Raw genomic sequence first — 18,298 nt, 5'->3', positions numbered from 1 at the left:
GGTATCAGCTTGATTACTTGTCTTCTGCCTCCTTTGCATAAAACTAGAGTGCGGAATATGCAATTGCATCACCTCCTGGGCAGTATACTAGTCCTGGTTACTAGATTGAAGATTTGTATTGGGAAATATCAGAAATGCCGGTTAATAGAGCTTTCTGGTTGATAAAGTGCAAGATAACACAGCTTTTACTTATATGTAGTGTGATAGACCCAGGCCAGTTGGGAACAGCAGAGTAGTCGAAGGGAGATCTACTGGCCACTGGATAAGCAGTTTTCTGTTCCTTGAGTGACCAGAGCAGGGGCAGCTCCAGGCTAATGAGAACACCTGACCCCAATTAACCTGCTAAAAGTCAGGTGAGGCTGTTAAGCACCTGACTCTAATTAAGGCCCCTCTGATGCTATAAAAGGGCTCACTCCAGTCAGGCCAGAGGAGAGAAAGTGTGTGCGTGCAAAGAACTCGGAGCAAGAGGTATGAAAGAAGCTGAGAGCGAGTAGGCATACTGCTGGAGGACTGAGAAGTACAAGCATTATTAGACATCAGGAGGAAGGTCTGGTGGTGAGGACAAAGAAGCTGTTGGGAGGAGGCCATGGGGAAGTAGTCCAGGGAGTAGTAGCTGTTCTGCAACTGTACCAGGAGGCACTGTAGACAGCTGCAGTCCACAGGGCCGTGGGCTGGAACCCGGAATAGAGGGCAGGCCTGGGTTCCTGCCAAACCTCCCAACTCCTGATCAAACACAGGAGGAATTGACCTGGACTGTGGTTTCTACCAGAGGGGAAGGTCTCTGGGCTGTTTCCTGATCCACAAGGTGAATTTGTGAGGTGAGGAAATCTGCCAATAAGCACAGGACCCACCAAGGTAGAGGAGGAACTTTGTCACAGTAGTTTTAGTTATGTAGCTAGCCCAGTTGCCTGGTTAAAGTATTTCAAACAAAGCCTAACTTAAACAGACAAAAATATAACACAAGAATATAGCTTAATGTATTAAATCAGTGCAAGTTTTTTGTCAGAACAATATAGTAGAATGTCCCCTTTCTAAAATCATTATAATCACAGGCTGTCTTATCATCACTGTTATTATTTACTATTCTTGTAAAAATAGGCCCAAAACGAGAGTGGGAATCCATTGGGCTTTGTACTACATCAGAACATAAGAGACTGTCTCTGGCCCAAAGTGCTGACAATCTAAATAGATAAGACAAAGATAGAGGGTGGAAAGAAAGGAAGTATTATTATCTCCATTTTACAGATGAGGACCTGAGGCACAGAGAGATTTTGTGACTTTTCCAAGGAAGTAAGTCATACAGGAAGTCTATGGCAGACCTGGGAATTAGAGAACTTTCTCCTGATCTAGTATCTTAACCACAAGACCAGCATTTTCCCTTTGGCCCCTGCCTACAATGACAACTACATTAGTTTATACTGCATTGACAGTACAATGTGCTACAATCCATAATCAGAAAAGAAAATATTCCACAGCAAAGTAACCAGATTTTGTTCTGGTCACTAAAGAGGCACTTTAGTGTGTATTGTTCATAGACTTTAAGGTCAGAAGGGACCACTATGATCATCTAGTCTGACCTCCTGCATAACGCAGGCCACAGAATCTCACCCACCCACTCCTGTAACAATCCCCTAACCTATGTCTGAGTTATTGAAGTCCTCAAATCGTGGTTTAAAGACCTCAAGGTGCAGAGAATCCTCCAGTAAGTGACCCGTGCCCCACGCTGCAGAGGAAGGCGAAAAACCTCCAGGGCCTCTGCCAATCTGCCCTGGAGGAAAATTCCTTCCTGACCCCAAATATGGCAACCAGTTAAACCCTGAGCATGTGGGCAAGACTCACTAGCCAGCACCCAGAAAAGAATTCTCTGTAGTAACTCAGATCCCATCCCATCACACACCATTGGGCATATTTACCTACTAATAATCAAAGATTAATTGCCAAAATTAGGCTATCCCATCATACCATCCCCTCCATAAACTTATCAATCTTAGTCTTGAAGCCGGATATGTCTTTTGCCCCCACTACTCCCCTTGGAAGGCTTTTCCAGAACTTCAGTCCTCTAATGGTTAGAAACCTTTGTCTAATTTCAAGTCTAAACTTCCTAGTATCCAGTTTATATCCATTTGTTCTTGTGTCCACGTTGTTAGTAAGTTTAAATAATTCCTCTCCCTCCCTGATATTTATCCCTCTGATATATTTATAAAGACCAATCATATCTCCCCTCAGACTCCTAGCAATTAAAAAGGATCCAGCTGTTAAATTTCAGCATTTACTTCCTCCATGTGTCACTCTAAGGGCCAAAGTTGTTTGGTAGGATTAAATTAACTCCTCACTGTGCAGATGATTCCCCTCCATCCTGCCCATTCTACTGATTTCCAGAGATGGAGATGTTTCCCTTAAACATTCTAAGCAACTCTAGCCAGGACTTCCAGTACAAAGCACACATGGCCTTCTAGGGTGCATGTCAGCTTCAGATGTTCATCTGATTTTCATTTATCCTACAGAGTTTTTAGGGGTCCCTTTTAAGCAGGCTCCCTACTCCTACCTCAGGACTCTTGGTGGAAAGCAGGCTTTTTTTTTTTTTTTGGATCAGCAGGGGATACATATGTGAAAGATTTTATACTGGATGATGAAAAGTACAAGGGTATTGTATATTCACAGATGATGAATATATGTTGCAGTCACTGATTTGCATGCCCTGCTATTGTTTGAGTCTCTAAAAACATATTCATTGAATGCAAATAAAATTGCCTAATGAATATGCATGAATCTGCCAGGAATGATGTATTTAACTTTGGTATGGGAATTTATCTATTTCCTTACACTGTAATCTTGTTTTTATTATTCCATTTGTATTGTACCTAATCTAATTGTAACAGAACAAAGGACAGATTAGATTTCTTTTTCTTTCTGTCTCTCTCTTTCTACTTTTCTCTGGCTTTGTTTCTCTCCTCTCTCTCCAGCAATGCTATACCTGTTGATTTTGCTCGTGGACAGCTATCTGGTCATCCTCTCTGTATGAAGCAATACTATGGACTCTTTTCTTCCTATCGTCTTCCAGGCCATACCAAAGATACTCTTGTGGCCCAGAAAAGCAGCATAATGCCAGAACCAGAGCACATCATTGTTGCTTGTAACTATCAGGTGAGTAGGCATTTTGTTTTTAAACCTTTTCCTCTTTCCTTCAGAAATCGGGTATGCATAAATTTGCTTGATAACAATGTAATACGATCATTGGTCCAGGATCTCACTGAATGTACAATAGATGATGGCACTGGACTCAGTCCTGAAGCCCATACCCAGTTCTTATCAGTGATGTGCTGCCAACATTTTAACAAGAAGCTCCCATAGTTTTTTTTTCCCCTTCCTAGCCCAGCTTACATTCTGAATACACTGCTAGAGCAAGGAGAGATGTGGGACTGGGGAAAATACTAATTTAGTTTCCATTCAAATAAAAACACTTATCAAGCAGGGAAGCAACACCACAGGCAAAAAAATTTATATGAAGTGCATTTGCTGAAATGTTTATATTTTCACCAGAAAACTCTTTTGGATATATTGGCATACCACATAGTGTTCAGCCTGTATAATTTAGAGTGAGGGTGGGAGGAAAAGAGACCTTGTACAGTACCCCTCCCATACAGCATTTGTTTGCAAGTCCCTGACATTTAGTAGAATATGGTGCATTCCAGAGGCAAACATTTTGCTTTTTTAATGTATTGTAAGGAGCAGAGCTGGTCACAAAACAGCATTTCTCTTCCACAGAAAATTCTGACATTTGTTTTCTTTCTAAATCGAGATGAAAAGCTGAAGTTTCAGAATCACTGGCAATGTCATGAGAAATCCTGCACTCATGAAATTTTCTGGATGGATTAAGGCAGCATCCTTGGAATCCCTGCCTGCCAACCTGTGTGGGCTTAACAGAACAACAAGCCAATCAAGAGTAATAATCGGAGGGCAGAAGATTAAGGAACCTATGGGTAGTGAGAAGAGTGAGGAATGACATGTCTATGGGGAAGGAACTGGCAGTGAAAGTCTATTTGTGGGGGCTGAAGAAGGATGATAAGAGTCAGGAATCAGAGGGAAAGAATCTGGGTAATCTTTTTTGTGGTGTGGGTTTTTTTGTTGTTGTTTTTTGGTTTGTTTTTGGCAGGAGGGGAAGTTCTGGTAGATCTAGGTCCCAGATGGTCTTAATCTGACCCTGTCAGTTTCTCTATCAGGGTGGTTTGGATTAATCTGGAAAAACATCCAGACACCTGGTTGTTTATCCATCCACAATAGATCACTGAATCTTCTACAGTTTACTTATTACTAATGGTCAGCTTTTGAATGCTGGCAAAACTTTAGAGAGCAAGCAGCGTAATTTAGCACATAATAAACGGGTTATAAAAAGCTCTGTGGGTTCCACACGTAACAGTATTGCATATCCCTATGCTATTTTTAAAAGAGCTGGGACTATGGAAATTATTAACATGCTTCCTGGTTTTAATTGCTCACGTGTTTTTAATCTTATTCAAACAATGTAAGCCAGACTGTGAAGAACTTCAAAAAGATCTCACAAAACTAAGTGATTGGGCAACAAAATGGCAAATGAAATTTAATGTGGATAAATGTAAAGTAATGCACATTGGAAAAAATAACCCCAACTATACATACAATGTGATGGGGACAATTAGGCTACAACTAATCAGGAAAGAGATCTTGGAGTCATCATGGATAGTTCTCTGAAGAGGTCCACACAGTGTGCAGCAGCAGTCAAAAAAGCAAACAAGATGTTAGGAATCATTAAAAAAGGGATAGAGAATAAGATGGAGAATATCTTATTGCCCTTATATAAATCCATGGTATGCCCACATCTTGAATACTGCATACAGATGTGGTCTCGTTGTCTCAAAAAAGATATACTGGCATTAGAAAAGGTTCAGAGAAGGGCAACTAAAATGATTAGGGGTTTGGAACGGGTCCCATATGAGGAGAGATTAAAGAGGCTAGGACTTTTCAGCTTGGAAAAGAGACTAAGGGGGGATATCATAGAGGTCTAGACAATCATGAGTCGTGTGGAGAAAGTGAATAAGGAAAAGTTATTTACTTGTTCCCATAATATAAGAACTAGGGGGCACCAAATGAAATTAATGGGCAGCAGGTTTAAAACAAAAGGAAGTTCTTCTTCACACAGCGCACAGTCAACCTTTGGAACTTTGTGAAGGCTAGAATTATAACAGGAATTAAAAGAGAACTAGATAAATTAATAGAAGTTAAGTCCATCAATGGCTATTAGCCAGGATGGGCAAGGAATGGTGACCCTAGCCTCTGTTTGTCAGAGGGTGGAGATGGATGGCAGGAAAGAGATCACTTGATTGTTACCTGTTAGATTCACTCTCTCTGGGACACCTGGCATTGGTCACTGTCAGTAGACAGGATTCTGGGCTGGATGGACCTTTGGTCTGACCCAGTATGGCCATTCTTATGTTCTTATTCTGCTCCCACTCCAGTGTAAATCAGGAGCCACTCAACTGAAGTCAGTGGAGTTACACTGGTATCAAACCCAAACACAGGTGAGGGCACAGTATCAGGCCCCAGCATGTTAACACACCACTTCCCTCAGCCATGTATTCTCACTGTGCAGAGCTGCAACACCTCCAGGCCATCCCACATTGAGCAAGATGTTTTCTTACAGAGCTCAATATAATCTGTCTGTGATCCTTCTGACTTTTATCATTTCCCTGCAGTTCTTTGTTTTGGATGTTGTAATTAATTTCCGCCGTCTCAGCGAAGGGGATCTGTTCACTCAGTTAAGAAAGATAGTCAAAATGGCAGAGAACGAAGAAGAGAGGCTGCCTCCAATTGGTTTACTGACATCTGATGGAAGAACTGAGTGGGCAGAGGCCAGGACAATCCTCATGAAAGGTTAGCTGCGGCAACCCCAACCTTCTCTTCTTCATCTTCATCATCATCACTGGTCCTTGATGGGAGGTGATCCTTAAGGCACATAGAAGGCTAAAATCTCAGCTCCATTGTTGAAGTCCTCTAGCATGAGGAAGTTCAATTCTTGTAAGCATTCAGATGTATCATCACACAGAGAAACAGAAAGTATGATTTTGAGCCAGTTGTGAAACTCTAGGGGCAATACCATGTAGCTAGATTTCATCCCACACTTTGTCTTTCCTCTGATAAATTCTGAACATGCCATCAGAGTTTGTGATTTGTCTATTTCTTCATGGTCAAACTGTGATAATGAGTACAATGCATCCATAGGCTTTAGCAAGTGTTGGATAGTCTAGCACTTCATGTTTTACACTGTGTTCAGACTGAAGCAAGGTAAGAGAAATTTTCCTATTTATCTTTCTCTCTGAAAAATGCTAAATCATCCCTTTATCTCTGGCTCAGAGATATTAGGAAGAATAGTATTTGTGCTTTAGAAATGCACCAGAGTTTACCAAACAGCTTGTCATTTGAAAATATGTCCCCAGAGGAGGATACCCATTTCCCTTGCAGATTACTGATAATGGCTTTTCACACAATCCACCCACCCTCAGCCCTCATTACAACTAAACAAGAAAAATGGAATTTAAGCATTAACTTTTCTATAAGAATGCATAGTATAGAAATGAGGAGTTTCTGGAGACCTTCTACCTATAAATTACAGTGTTAAGTATAGATTGGAAAATTCTTTATCTTTCTTAGAATCAATCTTACTGAAGAATTATTGGGCTCATTTCTTGTAGTGTTTTCTTCATATTCAACCTGATTGTCAACTGGTGTGATCAGTGTAACTCCATTGACTTCAAAGGAAGTTAAGCCAATTTTAAACAGCTAAGGGTCTGGCTCATTGTGTTTTCATCCACTCAGGATCCCCAGGAACATTGCCTTTGTAAGACGGCTGACTCTGCAGCTCCCTGCAGCCTACCCTCTGTTGCAGCAGTGGTATCTGTTCTGTGGCTAGAGAATATCTGTATCAAGGAAGTGCCAGTCTGATATCATTGTCCTGCACTAAAATTATTTGTGTTTAGGAATGTCATCTTCTGCAAATTCTACTAGGTTGGCAATGTGTCAGCTTGTTGGAATGCCCAAAGAGCTAATGTTCTTGGCTCTGATTTGATACTCGGATATTCTGATTTTCCTTTTGAGTCGGCTCAATACTTTTGGCAAAGTATTCAGTTGCTTTCATTGTTGAGTCTTGTGTTTGCAGTACCCTTTCACTCGCTGAGCTCCATTCCTCCAAATTCCTGAGCAGCAAGCAACATTTCTCTTGATGTGCTTTGTAAATAATCACTATATAAACACAGGTTTCAAAGTGGTAGCCATGTTAGTCTGTATCAGCAAAAACAATGAGGAGTCCTTGTGGCACCTTAGAGACTAACATTTATTTGGACATAAGCTTTCGTGGGCTAGAACCCACTTCATTGGATGCATGAAGTGAAAAATACAGGAGCAGGTATAAATACATGAAAGGATGGTTGCTTTACCAGGTGTGAGGTCAGTCTAACAAGATAAATCAATTAGCAGCAGGATACCAAGGGAAGAAAAATAATTTTTGAAGTAGTATGAGAGTGGCCCATTACAGACAGTTGACAAGAAGGTGTAAGTAACAGTAGGGAGAAATTAGTATTGGGGAAATTAAGTTTAGGGTTTATAATGACCCAACCACTCTCAGGCTTTATTCAGGCCTAATCTGATGGTATCCAGTTTTCAAATTAATACCAGTTCTGCAGCTTCACGTTGGAGTCTGTTTTTGAAGTTTTTTTGTTGAAGAATTGCCACTTTTAGGTCTGTTATTGAGTAACCAGAGAGTCTGAAGTGTTCTACTGGTTTTTGAATATTATGATTAATGATGTCAGATTTGTGTCCATTTATTCTTTTGCATAGAGAACGTCTGGTTTGGCCAATGTACATGGCAGAGAGGCATTGCTGGCACATGATGGCATATATCACATTGGTAGATGTGCAGGTGAACGAGCCCCGAATGGTATGGCTGATGTGGTTAGGTCCTATAGTGGTGTCTCTTGAATAGATATCTGGACAGAGTTGGCACTGGGGTTTGTAGCAGAGTTTGGTTCCTGGGTTGGTGTTTTTGTTGTGTGTTGTGTAGTTGCTGGTGAGTATTTGCTTCAGGTTGGGGGGCTGTCTGTAGGCAATAACTGGCCTGTCTCCGAAGGTCTGAGAGAGTGAGGGATCGTTCTTCAGGATAGGTTGTAGATCCCTGATGATGCGCTGAAGAGGTTTTAGCTGAGGGCTGTAGGTGACGGCTAGTGGCGTTCTGTTACTTTCTTTGTTGGGCCTGTCTTGTAGTAGGTGACTTCTCGATACCCTTCTGGCTCTGTCAGTCTGTTTCTTCACTTCACCGGGTGGGTATTGCAGTTTTAAGAATGTTTGATAGAGATTCTGTAGGTGTTTGTCTCTGTCTGAGGGATCGGAGCAAATATGGTTGTATCTTAGCGCTTGGCTGTAGACAATGGATCGTGTGATGTGGTCTGGATGAAAGCTGGAGGAATGTAGGTAAGTATAGCGGTCAGTAGGTTTCTGGTATAGGGTCGTGTTTATGTCATCATCGCTTATTAGCACTGTAGTGGACCTAGGAAGTCGACCTCTTGTGTGGACTGGTCCAGGCTGAGGTTGATGGTAGCGTGGAAATCATTGAAATCTTGGTGGAATTCCTCAAGGGCCTCCTTCCCATGAGTCCAGATGATGAAGATGTCATCAATGTAGTGCAAGTAGAGTAGGGGCATAAGGGGATGAGAGCTGAGGAAGTGTTGTTCTGAAGTCAGCCATAAAAATGTTGGCATACTGAGGGGCAATGCAGGTACCCACAGCAGTCCCGCTGATTTGAAGGTACACATTGTCCCCAAACCTGAAATAGTTATGGGTGAGGACAAAGTCACAAATTTCAGCCACCAGGTTTGCTGTGATGGTATCAGGGATGCTATTCCTGATGGCTTGTAGTCCATCTTTGTGTGGAATGTTGGTGTAGAGAGCTTCTACATCCATAGTGGACAGGATGGTGTTTTCTGGAAGATCACCAAAGGATTGTAGTTTCCTCAGGAAGTCAGTGGTGTCTCAAAGATAGCTGGGAGTGCTGGTAGCATAGGGCCTGAGGAGAGAGTCTACATAACTAAATAATCTTGCTGTCAGGGTGCTAATGCCAGTGAATTTCTGAGAGAATTCTCTGGTCTAGATACCAGCAAAGAAAGAGAGGACACCTAAGATGATAAATAGGGTATCTAGATGGAAAAATTATTTAAAAGGCCAGATTCTGAAAGGCTTCAAACCTCAGAGGTTTCATGCTAATGTTCATCACAACTGAGTGCTGGAACATAAATGAACAAAACCGGACTCTGTTTCTCTGTGTGCAGTGTTATGCATGCAAACACTTTTCAAGTATTGACACCTACTTGTTCAGGTGAGAGATTGGAGCATTTGTATGGGGGGGCACAGGAAAGGACGTGCAAAACCCATGACAAACAGATTTTGCACAAGTAAATGTCATGTAGATGTTCGTGCACGTCATGGTTATGACAGTTTGGTCCCAAAAATCAAACCTACCTCCTTTATTTTTCCCTATTGGATTGGTAGTCTAGTGCCAATTATTTTGAATTAAGACGATCCTGGGTTACACTGGGGAAAAATGGTTTGCCTAGTTAAGTTTACCACAGCATTTGTGGTATTTCCCATTCTACCTGCAGGAAATTCTGTAAATACTATGGTGAAATAAATGTTAATTCTTTTTGTCAATAATTGTGACCTGCGTCAGCCATCAAAACACAAAGTTCAGGCAGCATTTCAGAATTATTATTAAAAGAGCCCCTCTGCTGAGACAAAAGTTCACCAAGATGCTAAGCTCTTTTTAGATGAAAAAATAGTAATTAAGGACCTGATCCACAGCCCATTGAAATCAACAGAAAGATTCTCATTGACTTCAGTCAGCTATCACATCATTTGGGGGGACAAGTTTGCATACAACAAAATGGTGGCCATTTTTGTATGAACTTGTAGAAAGAGACCATTTTCTTTAAAACATTGCTACTTTTTTTTCTGTTTTCCAAAGTTCCTTTAAATCCACTTTTCATTCTGCTTTGCAAATGGTCTGCTCCTTGAATTTCTACTTGCCATATATTTTGAGCCTGTGCTAGAAGGAAATACAAATTTTACTTCTGCATGTATGCAAGGGATATAAGTGTACATATTTCATGCCCTCTTATTGCTCCCCCCTCATAGCAAATAGCTTATCCTTTGATCAGAGTGTGCTTCTAATAAGAAAAAAAAAAGTATGTCAGATTCCAGATTCACAGCACTGGAAACTCAAGTCAACAGATCAGAGACAGCATAAGATGTGTCAGTAACTTTCTCAAATCCCCAAGCTATCAACCCACACCACATTCATACCAGTAACCTTGACATGAAAAGTTTTCTATCCCAATAGCAATTCTCTGAGTCTGTCAGTCTCATAGATCTCAATGTTCTAAAAACAAATAAAATATCAACATGGCCATGGCACTCTCATGCTGTTGGAGTTTGGCTAGACTTTCAGCAAACACCTTCATCCAGGTGAGTCAAAGCAGATGTTGAGATATAATAGCATTAAAATAAGCTTGGGGGGTTGACTTGGGACACTTAGCAGCTTTATTGCCACTGGTGGATGGAGATCCGTTGCTGTACTGATGTCACGGTGAAAAAAAGAATTGAAGGGACATAAAGATTAATAGTTAGATATAAAAAACCCAATAGCTACTGAATTAGTGAATTTCAGCAAAAGAGGTAAGAAACCAGTTAGCTGAGAGTTGCTCCAAACACTTACAGAAAGAGCTAGTATAGCTTATCCTGATTTTGTTATTTTAAATGTAATTATTCCCATTTTCTGGAAGATAACAGAAACACAGTATTGCCAATCCCAAACAAGAAAAAAAAAAAAACTATGCCAGACCTCAAAAGTCATGAGATTGGCTTAAAAAGCATGAGGTTTAAAAAATAATAATAATAATAATAATATTCTTTGCCTTCTGGTTGCTGAGCCTGTAGGGTACACTCATACCACTTTTTCAGGCTTTTCTCTGCAACCATGAGGGCAGAAACTTTTTTTTTAAAATGAAGCTGAGAGTTTTCAGCTAATCATCTGTTTCCAGGAACTGTTGCTTTACTAGTATAATAATACCTAACACTTAGATAGAGCTTTGCATCTCAAAGAACATGACAATCATTAATGTATTTATCCTCACAACACCCCTATGAAGTAGGGAAGGGCTACTGATATGGTAAGTCATTGCTAAGATGGAGAACTGAGGCACAGAGAGGCTAAATGACTTGCCCAAGGCCACAGAGGAAGGCTGTGACAGAGCAGGGAATTGAAGCCAGGTCTCCAAGTCCTAGCCTAGTACCCTAACCATATTGCAAAACTTGCAGTAAAAACACAGTAGTTGGCAACAAACTCATCTAGGCACAGGTGATGGTCTACAATGGGAGATGTCAGAGTCAGCCAGTGGAAATTCCAGGGCTGCCTGGCGGGTGGGGAGGGGCAAGTGGGGCTATTTGCCCTGGGCCACACAGGGGGCCCATGAGAAAACGGTATTCTATAGTATTGCAACTTTCTTTTATGGCAGGGGCCCCTGAAATTGCTTTGCCCCAGGCCCCCTGAATCCTCTGGGCAGCCCTGGAAAATTCTTCAGTGGAGGGAGCAAGGGAGCAAAGCAACAGGAATGGGTTTTCTACACTGGAAAGGGGTATTGTGAGAATAAACATACTAGACGGTGAGGCATTCAGATCTGATGGGAATGGGAAATGGGTATTTAAGAGGGTGAGGGTGCAAAGGAGCTATAGGGTGTCACACTTGGACACCAGCCACCATTGTTATACACACACAGTCGTTAACTGTGAGTTCATATTGCAAAGCTAATAAGATAGAGGTCTACATTCAGATCTGATGTAAGCAAGTGCAAATCTACTAAAGTCATTAGAGTTGCAGTCTCACCTACAGTGTCTAAATTAGGCCCATGACTCCCTTCCCTTCTTTTCCTATTAAAAAAAATAGTTCCTCTAGAGAGATTGATTTACCATATTAAATGCAATTCTGTATGTTAGAGGAGGGAGTAAAAAGAACAAATTGTTCATGCAGTTTTTGTTCTCTGCTAGCCCCTTGTTTTCATTCCTTCTAGATTTTTTTTCCCGTCCCAAGTCATGGTACATGAGTTCTTGTTCAGTTCATTTTCTGCTTACATGATAAACTTGTCAGTGTTTGACTGATTGGTTCTCTGGACATGTTCTGGTTCATTTGTAAGGGCATTTTCCCATTGCTTTGCTGTTTCTAGCATGGGAGTCTCATTTTATTCAGTTTAAAAACCTAGGTTATCGCAGCCCTGAATCCATATGTCAGAGTGAGGGTTGCTGGTGTGTAGGCAGCAGCTGTAATAAAATGTATAAACCTGTGAGGTAACATAAGCAAAACATTGAACAAATAGTAAGCAAACATGGACAACAGTTTTGTAATTCACTAACCAATTTTGTTTCCATAGTATTAGGAGCATTCTGTATACAAATAACATGAATCATTATATAGCATTTTCCACCTTAAAGAATGCTGTAGTTCATCTCAGTGTAGGACCACACAGGAATTCTATGAGCCAGACTATGAGCCCTTTACTTGTCCTGGTGAACAACAGGTCTGCTCCTGTGGGTAAACTGAGGTCAGTGAGACTACTCCTGTAACTGTTCACCGCAGCAAGCAAGGGGCTCACAACCTGGCCCTTTTCATCACTTTAAACCAGTGGATCCCAACTATTTCTTGCTGGAGCTGCCCCTTAGATTGAGCTAGTGGAGGAGTGCACCTGCTCACTCAAACTCCCAGAATAGTTCTTCACTTTCATTTTCTTGCATGTCCTTTTCTGTTTGTCTTCTTTCTGATCTCTCGTGTAGCCTTTTCTTTTCTGTGCATTTTCTTTCTCCTTTTCACTGCACGGTGACTGAAGAGATAGTGTAAATGACATCACATGAAGCAAGAGAGCAGAAGCTAAGCTGTTAAGAGGGATTTTAAAGCAGTGTATGAAACTGTTTTTTGTTTGATTTTGAGAACAACCTTTTAATGGCAATCACTGACTAAAATACCTTGGAATACAAGCACAGAATTTGTTAAAGATGCCACACTTTTACCTTTTCGATTAAGGGATTAAGAGCTAACAAACATTTCTGACACTTCCTACTGGCATTCCCAGGAAAGACTAGACTTTACATTCCTAATGTTTTGAAGTTAAAAGCCATACAGAAAATAAACAAAGAAACCATTCATGCCTTTACCCATCACCAAGAAGAAAAAGGGAGCACAAGCCCAATTGTTAAAAAATCCTATGCACATCACCTTTGAGTGAGAGAGAGAGAGACAGACAGACAGCATGGGGGAGAGAAGCATGGACTGAAAACCAAAATAAGTGCATTTAGCTCAAAGTGTGTTAGAGACAGAAAGGGATGGAGGAGAAGCAGAGCATGGATTATACAATAAAGTGTTCATGAAACAAACCCCACAACCATAACTTCATATTTTTTCCATTTTCTAATTATAATAATACCTACTCTTATCTGTCATTTTTAGCAATAGATCTCAAAGTGGTTTACAAAAGGGGATAAGTATCATTATCCCTATTTTATAGATGGGGAAACTGAGGCACAGGGAAGTGATGTGACTTGCCTAAGGTCCTCCAGCATGCCAGAATTGGGACCAGAACCCAGGTCTCTCATTTGCTAGTTCAGTGCTCTGTCCTCTAGACAGTGATTTGAGACCAGCTGAGCACTGAACTGTAGAATTATCTTCTTTATTGACATGAAGCTGGCAAAGTTGGAGACTCTTTTTGTTTTGTTTTGGGGTTTTTTACAAGAAACTTTGAGTTTATTGACTAGGCAGATTTTCTTCAATGCTCCCAAGTTGAGAATTTTCAGGCTAAATGAGAGAACAAATAAATGTTTCTTTGTTCCAAAAGGATTTTTACTGTGAAAACTACTTAAAGGAAGGGGGTGATGCTGAAGAGATCCAGTTATTTCATTGTGGAATGTTTGTCAAGACACATCTCAGGGGTCACATCTGCTTTGATAAAATCTAGTTGCACATGTCCCGCTTGGAACTTTTGTCAAGCAAAAGCCCAGTCTCTTATTACACACAAGACTTGGAGTGAAGAAGCCCAAAATGGAAATTTTCACCATATGGGACTAAATATTTCTTATGAAAAGCAATGTGATAGGAATAAAGCTAACAGATGTCATTTTACTGCCCAAATATGATGTGATGAAAAAGTCCATAGTGAAGTGAAGTGGACCTGAGTTCCTACATGGTTACTTCAGGAAAACCAAAGGCCTGACTTTGCCCCATGTGTTATGGTAAGGTGGGTAATTTTGGGAGACTGATACTATTGAATTACTGTAAAAGAAAGACAGTTGTATTGCAAAATTAACACAAAAGACTGAATTCTTTAGAGTAGCAATTGTCCTCCTACTCTATACATCTGATCCTTCAGTGAGTTCTGATGGCAATAGAGCTCTGCAGGACAGAGGAGCCCTTCTACCTGGAGCTCATTGCAAGATTATGGTCTATAGTTGCACACCACCTCCTTCTGTGGGGCCCTCTAGGTGCTATTGTAATGCAAATAATAAGATGCAGTTGTAAATGTGTCAATGTTTTATCCACAGACTCTACTAACCGAGACTCCCTGGATATGATTGAACGGTGTATATGCTTGGTGTGTCTGGATGGCCCAAGTGGGGTGGAACTCAATGATACAAATATGGCTTTGCAACTTCTACATGGGGGAGGCTATGATAAAAATGGTGCCAATCGCTGGTATGACAAACCCATGCAGGTAAAATCTTACTGTACTCTGACATGTAATTGCTCTGATACACACTAACGATGACATACTCAAATCTCATGTGTCAGGGCTGATCACCACAGGGGTCCGGATGGATACTCATCTGCATGCCATAGTACGCCAAGTACATCACAGAGGGTTTTCATTTCCTTTGGAGTATCAGACATAGACCACGAGCAAAGGCAGGGTAGTCAGATGGGGAATCAGCAGAGTGAAGGGGCGAGGGTCATGGCAGCATGTCAAGCAAGAGGCTGGGAAGCACTGGCACTGAGACCAGAATGGCTTCCTGCCCATGAGTGACAGCAGACAAGGGAAGCAAGACCTGCTTGGGGAATAGGAAGTGTTGCAGTGTATAGTGTGTCCTTTTTAACACTTAATCACTTGCAGAGTTCATAATGCTACCTTTACCCATGCAGCTGAGAAGAGATCTATCTCGTCTACCTTCCAGAAATGTCTTTACCCCAGACTAAAAGAAAGAGAGAAGGTTAAATTAGGAAATCGAGAACAAGAAAAAGGATGAGAGCAGCTGAGATTTCCTCTCCTTTTCAAGTCTTTCACTTTAACCTCAAGCTCTCCCAGCTCTGGTCCTAGTGGACCTCTGGAGGGAGCTGGTTCCAGACGTGTGCAAATAACACAGCAGAGAAATAACAATGTCATCCTGCTATGTTGCTGCCATCAGCATATTTGCTTTTTCCTATCCAAAGCACAGTGCACTCAGTATATTATCCTATGCTTATTATTTATGCGATGGCATTTCCCTTGCTAGTTTGTTGTGGGAAGAGATGGAGTCTGTGGCACTGTGTGTGAACACTCCCCTTTCGATGGGATCGTCCTGGTACAGTGCACCGAACATTTGCTCAAGCACATGTGAGTCCTCTTTCATTATTAACATAACAGGACAGCATCCAGGTGTTTTTTTACTCAAATGCATTAACTGGGCCTCTTAAGTAGTAAAACAAAATGAATGTGCCTGAAAACAAAAAATGCAGTATCTGCTCTAAACATACTGGGATCCTCTTTCAGAGTGAAATTCACCCCTATGGCTTTAGCCCCACTTCAACTCTATTTTGAAACCCACAGTGAAGTCACGTTTCCTGCCCCCGCCCCCCCAGAACAACTTCACACTGTTAATTGTGGTTCTTTATAACTGGAATTGCAGTTTGCACATTAGAAAGCATTGAAACAGTTTAGCACTTTCATTTTCCTCTGCTTTTGTTTAACGGACCAAATCCTAGTTGCCTTGATATCATTGGGATTTTCACCCTTGGCTTTGCCCCAACAAGCGGAAATGGACCCAAGTAAAAATCATGTGTCTAAAGACAACTCATACTGATCGGCTCTTTGGAGTTACTCTTGCTTTACACTGGTGTAAGTGACATCAAAATTAGGTCCATTGCATTTGTGTGTTTTCCCCAGCAAAACAGAACATCTGTAATATCAGAGCTTACTTGGTTTCTCCAGCATGTCAGGAACTAATGATTTATCAAGAAAATGGCTATATCACCATTTGTAAGAAATAGGTTGTTACCATGTCCCTTATGTATTTTCTCTGACATGTTTACAGGAAGGAAAGCGCTAAGAAATTAGTCAGAGCTGATTCAGTGAGTGAGCTTCCTACTCCAAGGAGATTGAGATGGAAATGCTCTCCAGAAATTCAGGGACACTTAGCATCATCAGCAGAAAAACTTCAAAGGTACGGCAGATTCCTGGACTTTTCTGAACTGCTTCAAGTTGTGAGCCACCTAACAAACAACTAATTTATTATACAGCCCGATCCCACCCAGTGCTGATCATCCTCAACTCCCATGAAAACAAAAGGTGCTCAGTGCCTCACAGGATCAGGCCTTTAAGGCTGTACAGTTAATACATTGCACTAGGAACTGCACTATCATTACATTCCTTTCATGTAAATATAGGAGAAGCTAATGATAACTATCAATACCACTGGAAATAAATTTGATACAGCATTCCTTGTTTCAGGGGTTCTCAGACTGAGGGTTGGGACCCCTCAGGGGGTCGCAAGGTTATTACATGGGGGGTCACGAGCTGTCAGCCTCCACCCCAAACCCTGCTTTGCAGCCAGCATTTATAATGGTATTATATATATTAAAACGCATTTTTAATTTATAAGGGAGGGTCGCCCTCAGAGGCTTGCTATGTGAAAGGGGTCACCAGTACAAAAGTTTGAGAACCACTGCATTATTTACATAAAATATGAACAATGGCCTCTGTTTGTACAGGTATATGGTTTGATCTGACCCAGACATAGCCACGCCTGTGGAGGAAATGTATTTAGGGGAGTTGTAAACAACTGGTTTGAATAGACAATTTGAATTCAAGCATTTAATTTGCTTGTATCTACACTGTTACTACAAAGGCCAGTTCTTTGGAGCTGGATTTTCTAGATCACAATGGATATGCACGGAATTTTTCATGGTGACTTTGACTGACAACTTTTTTGAGAGAGATTTATTTATTTAAGCTTATTGTCCAATTTTCATGAGAAAATTAACATAATGTACACATGACCAATTTTAAATCTTTGCTTATTGTGATCCCATTAGGTAACGCAGCACTGGTAACAAAGTGTTTAAAATCTAAGATCTAATAGGAGAGGCATTAACTCAGTCCAGATACCAAAAAAAGATTGTTTTGTTTCTAAATAAACAAAAGGTGACATTTCTTTGAAATGGGAGTTCATAATAAAATCAGGACCCGCATTAGACTTTTAATCTATCCATTATTTAAATACAGGTGCTTCACTGATATATAATCTAGAACAAAGAAGAGCATGTTTAACCTTCAAGAGCAGAATCGCTGGGAAAAAAAAGTGTTTAACCCAAATGAGCACAACTACATGAGTGTCACAGCTCATAAACAGCACTGAAGATTAAAGTTGCACGTTGAATAGTGCATGATTAGAGATTGTTAGTTGAGAACAATTTACTGGTTGCCAAGTGCCAGACATTAGACTGAAAATGTCTACCCAATAGGTGCTAGTTGAGATATGTGGTGAACGGTACATGGGAAAAATGTTTTCTAAATATTGCTTGCAAACCACATGATATGGGAATCTTGCATTTTCCTCTACTACAAATGCCCCTGCTTGTTTTCTAGGATAGTAAACAATCTAGATTTTATTGTTTATACATTTGAAAACTATGGAAAAGAGTTTATCAAGAAACAAAAGACTAGCCCAGATGCCTACATTCAAGTAGCACTTCAGCTGGCATTTTACAGGTATGTTTATCAAATCATGGGAATAATATATTGTGAGCACGATTTACAATTAATCAGTAAAACAAAGGGCTAAGTCCTGCACCCAGACAAACTCCCATTGGCATAAAAGGTTAGGCCTGCTGGATGGGGTCCTTAAAAAACAGGATAAAAACCCATAATAGTAGTCACTTTGTTCTGACATATAGCACCCTCTCATAAGCTATATGTTTGTTTTACAATTA

General features: G+C 40.8%; 1 protein-coding gene across 1 annotated transcript in view; it reads left to right on the top strand.

The window, feature by feature from the left end:
* CHAT (choline O-acetyltransferase) overlaps nucleotides 1–18,298 on the top strand; it is a 54,590-nt gene that overhangs the window by 18,184 nt on the left and 18,108 nt on the right. The window contains exons 6-11 of the mRNA XM_039481992.1: nucleotides 2,964–3,144; nucleotides 5,730–5,907; nucleotides 14,659–14,828; nucleotides 15,604–15,704; nucleotides 16,402–16,530; nucleotides 17,955–18,077. Of these exons, the coding sequence (XP_039337926.1) occupies nucleotides 2,964–3,144; nucleotides 5,730–5,907; nucleotides 14,659–14,828; nucleotides 15,604–15,704; nucleotides 16,402–16,530; nucleotides 17,955–18,077 (882 nt within the window). The remainder of the gene's footprint in view (nucleotides 1–2,963; nucleotides 3,145–5,729; nucleotides 5,908–14,658; nucleotides 14,829–15,603; nucleotides 15,705–16,401; nucleotides 16,531–17,954; nucleotides 18,078–18,298) is intronic.

The sequence above is a fragment of the Mauremys reevesii genome, linkage group 7, assembly GCF_016161935.1.
Source record: "Mauremys reevesii isolate NIE-2019 linkage group 7, ASM1616193v1, whole genome shotgun sequence".
Lineage (NCBI taxonomy): Eukaryota > Metazoa > Chordata > Testudines > Geoemydidae > Mauremys > Mauremys reevesii.
This window is presented reverse-complemented; position numbering and strand designations above follow the sequence as displayed.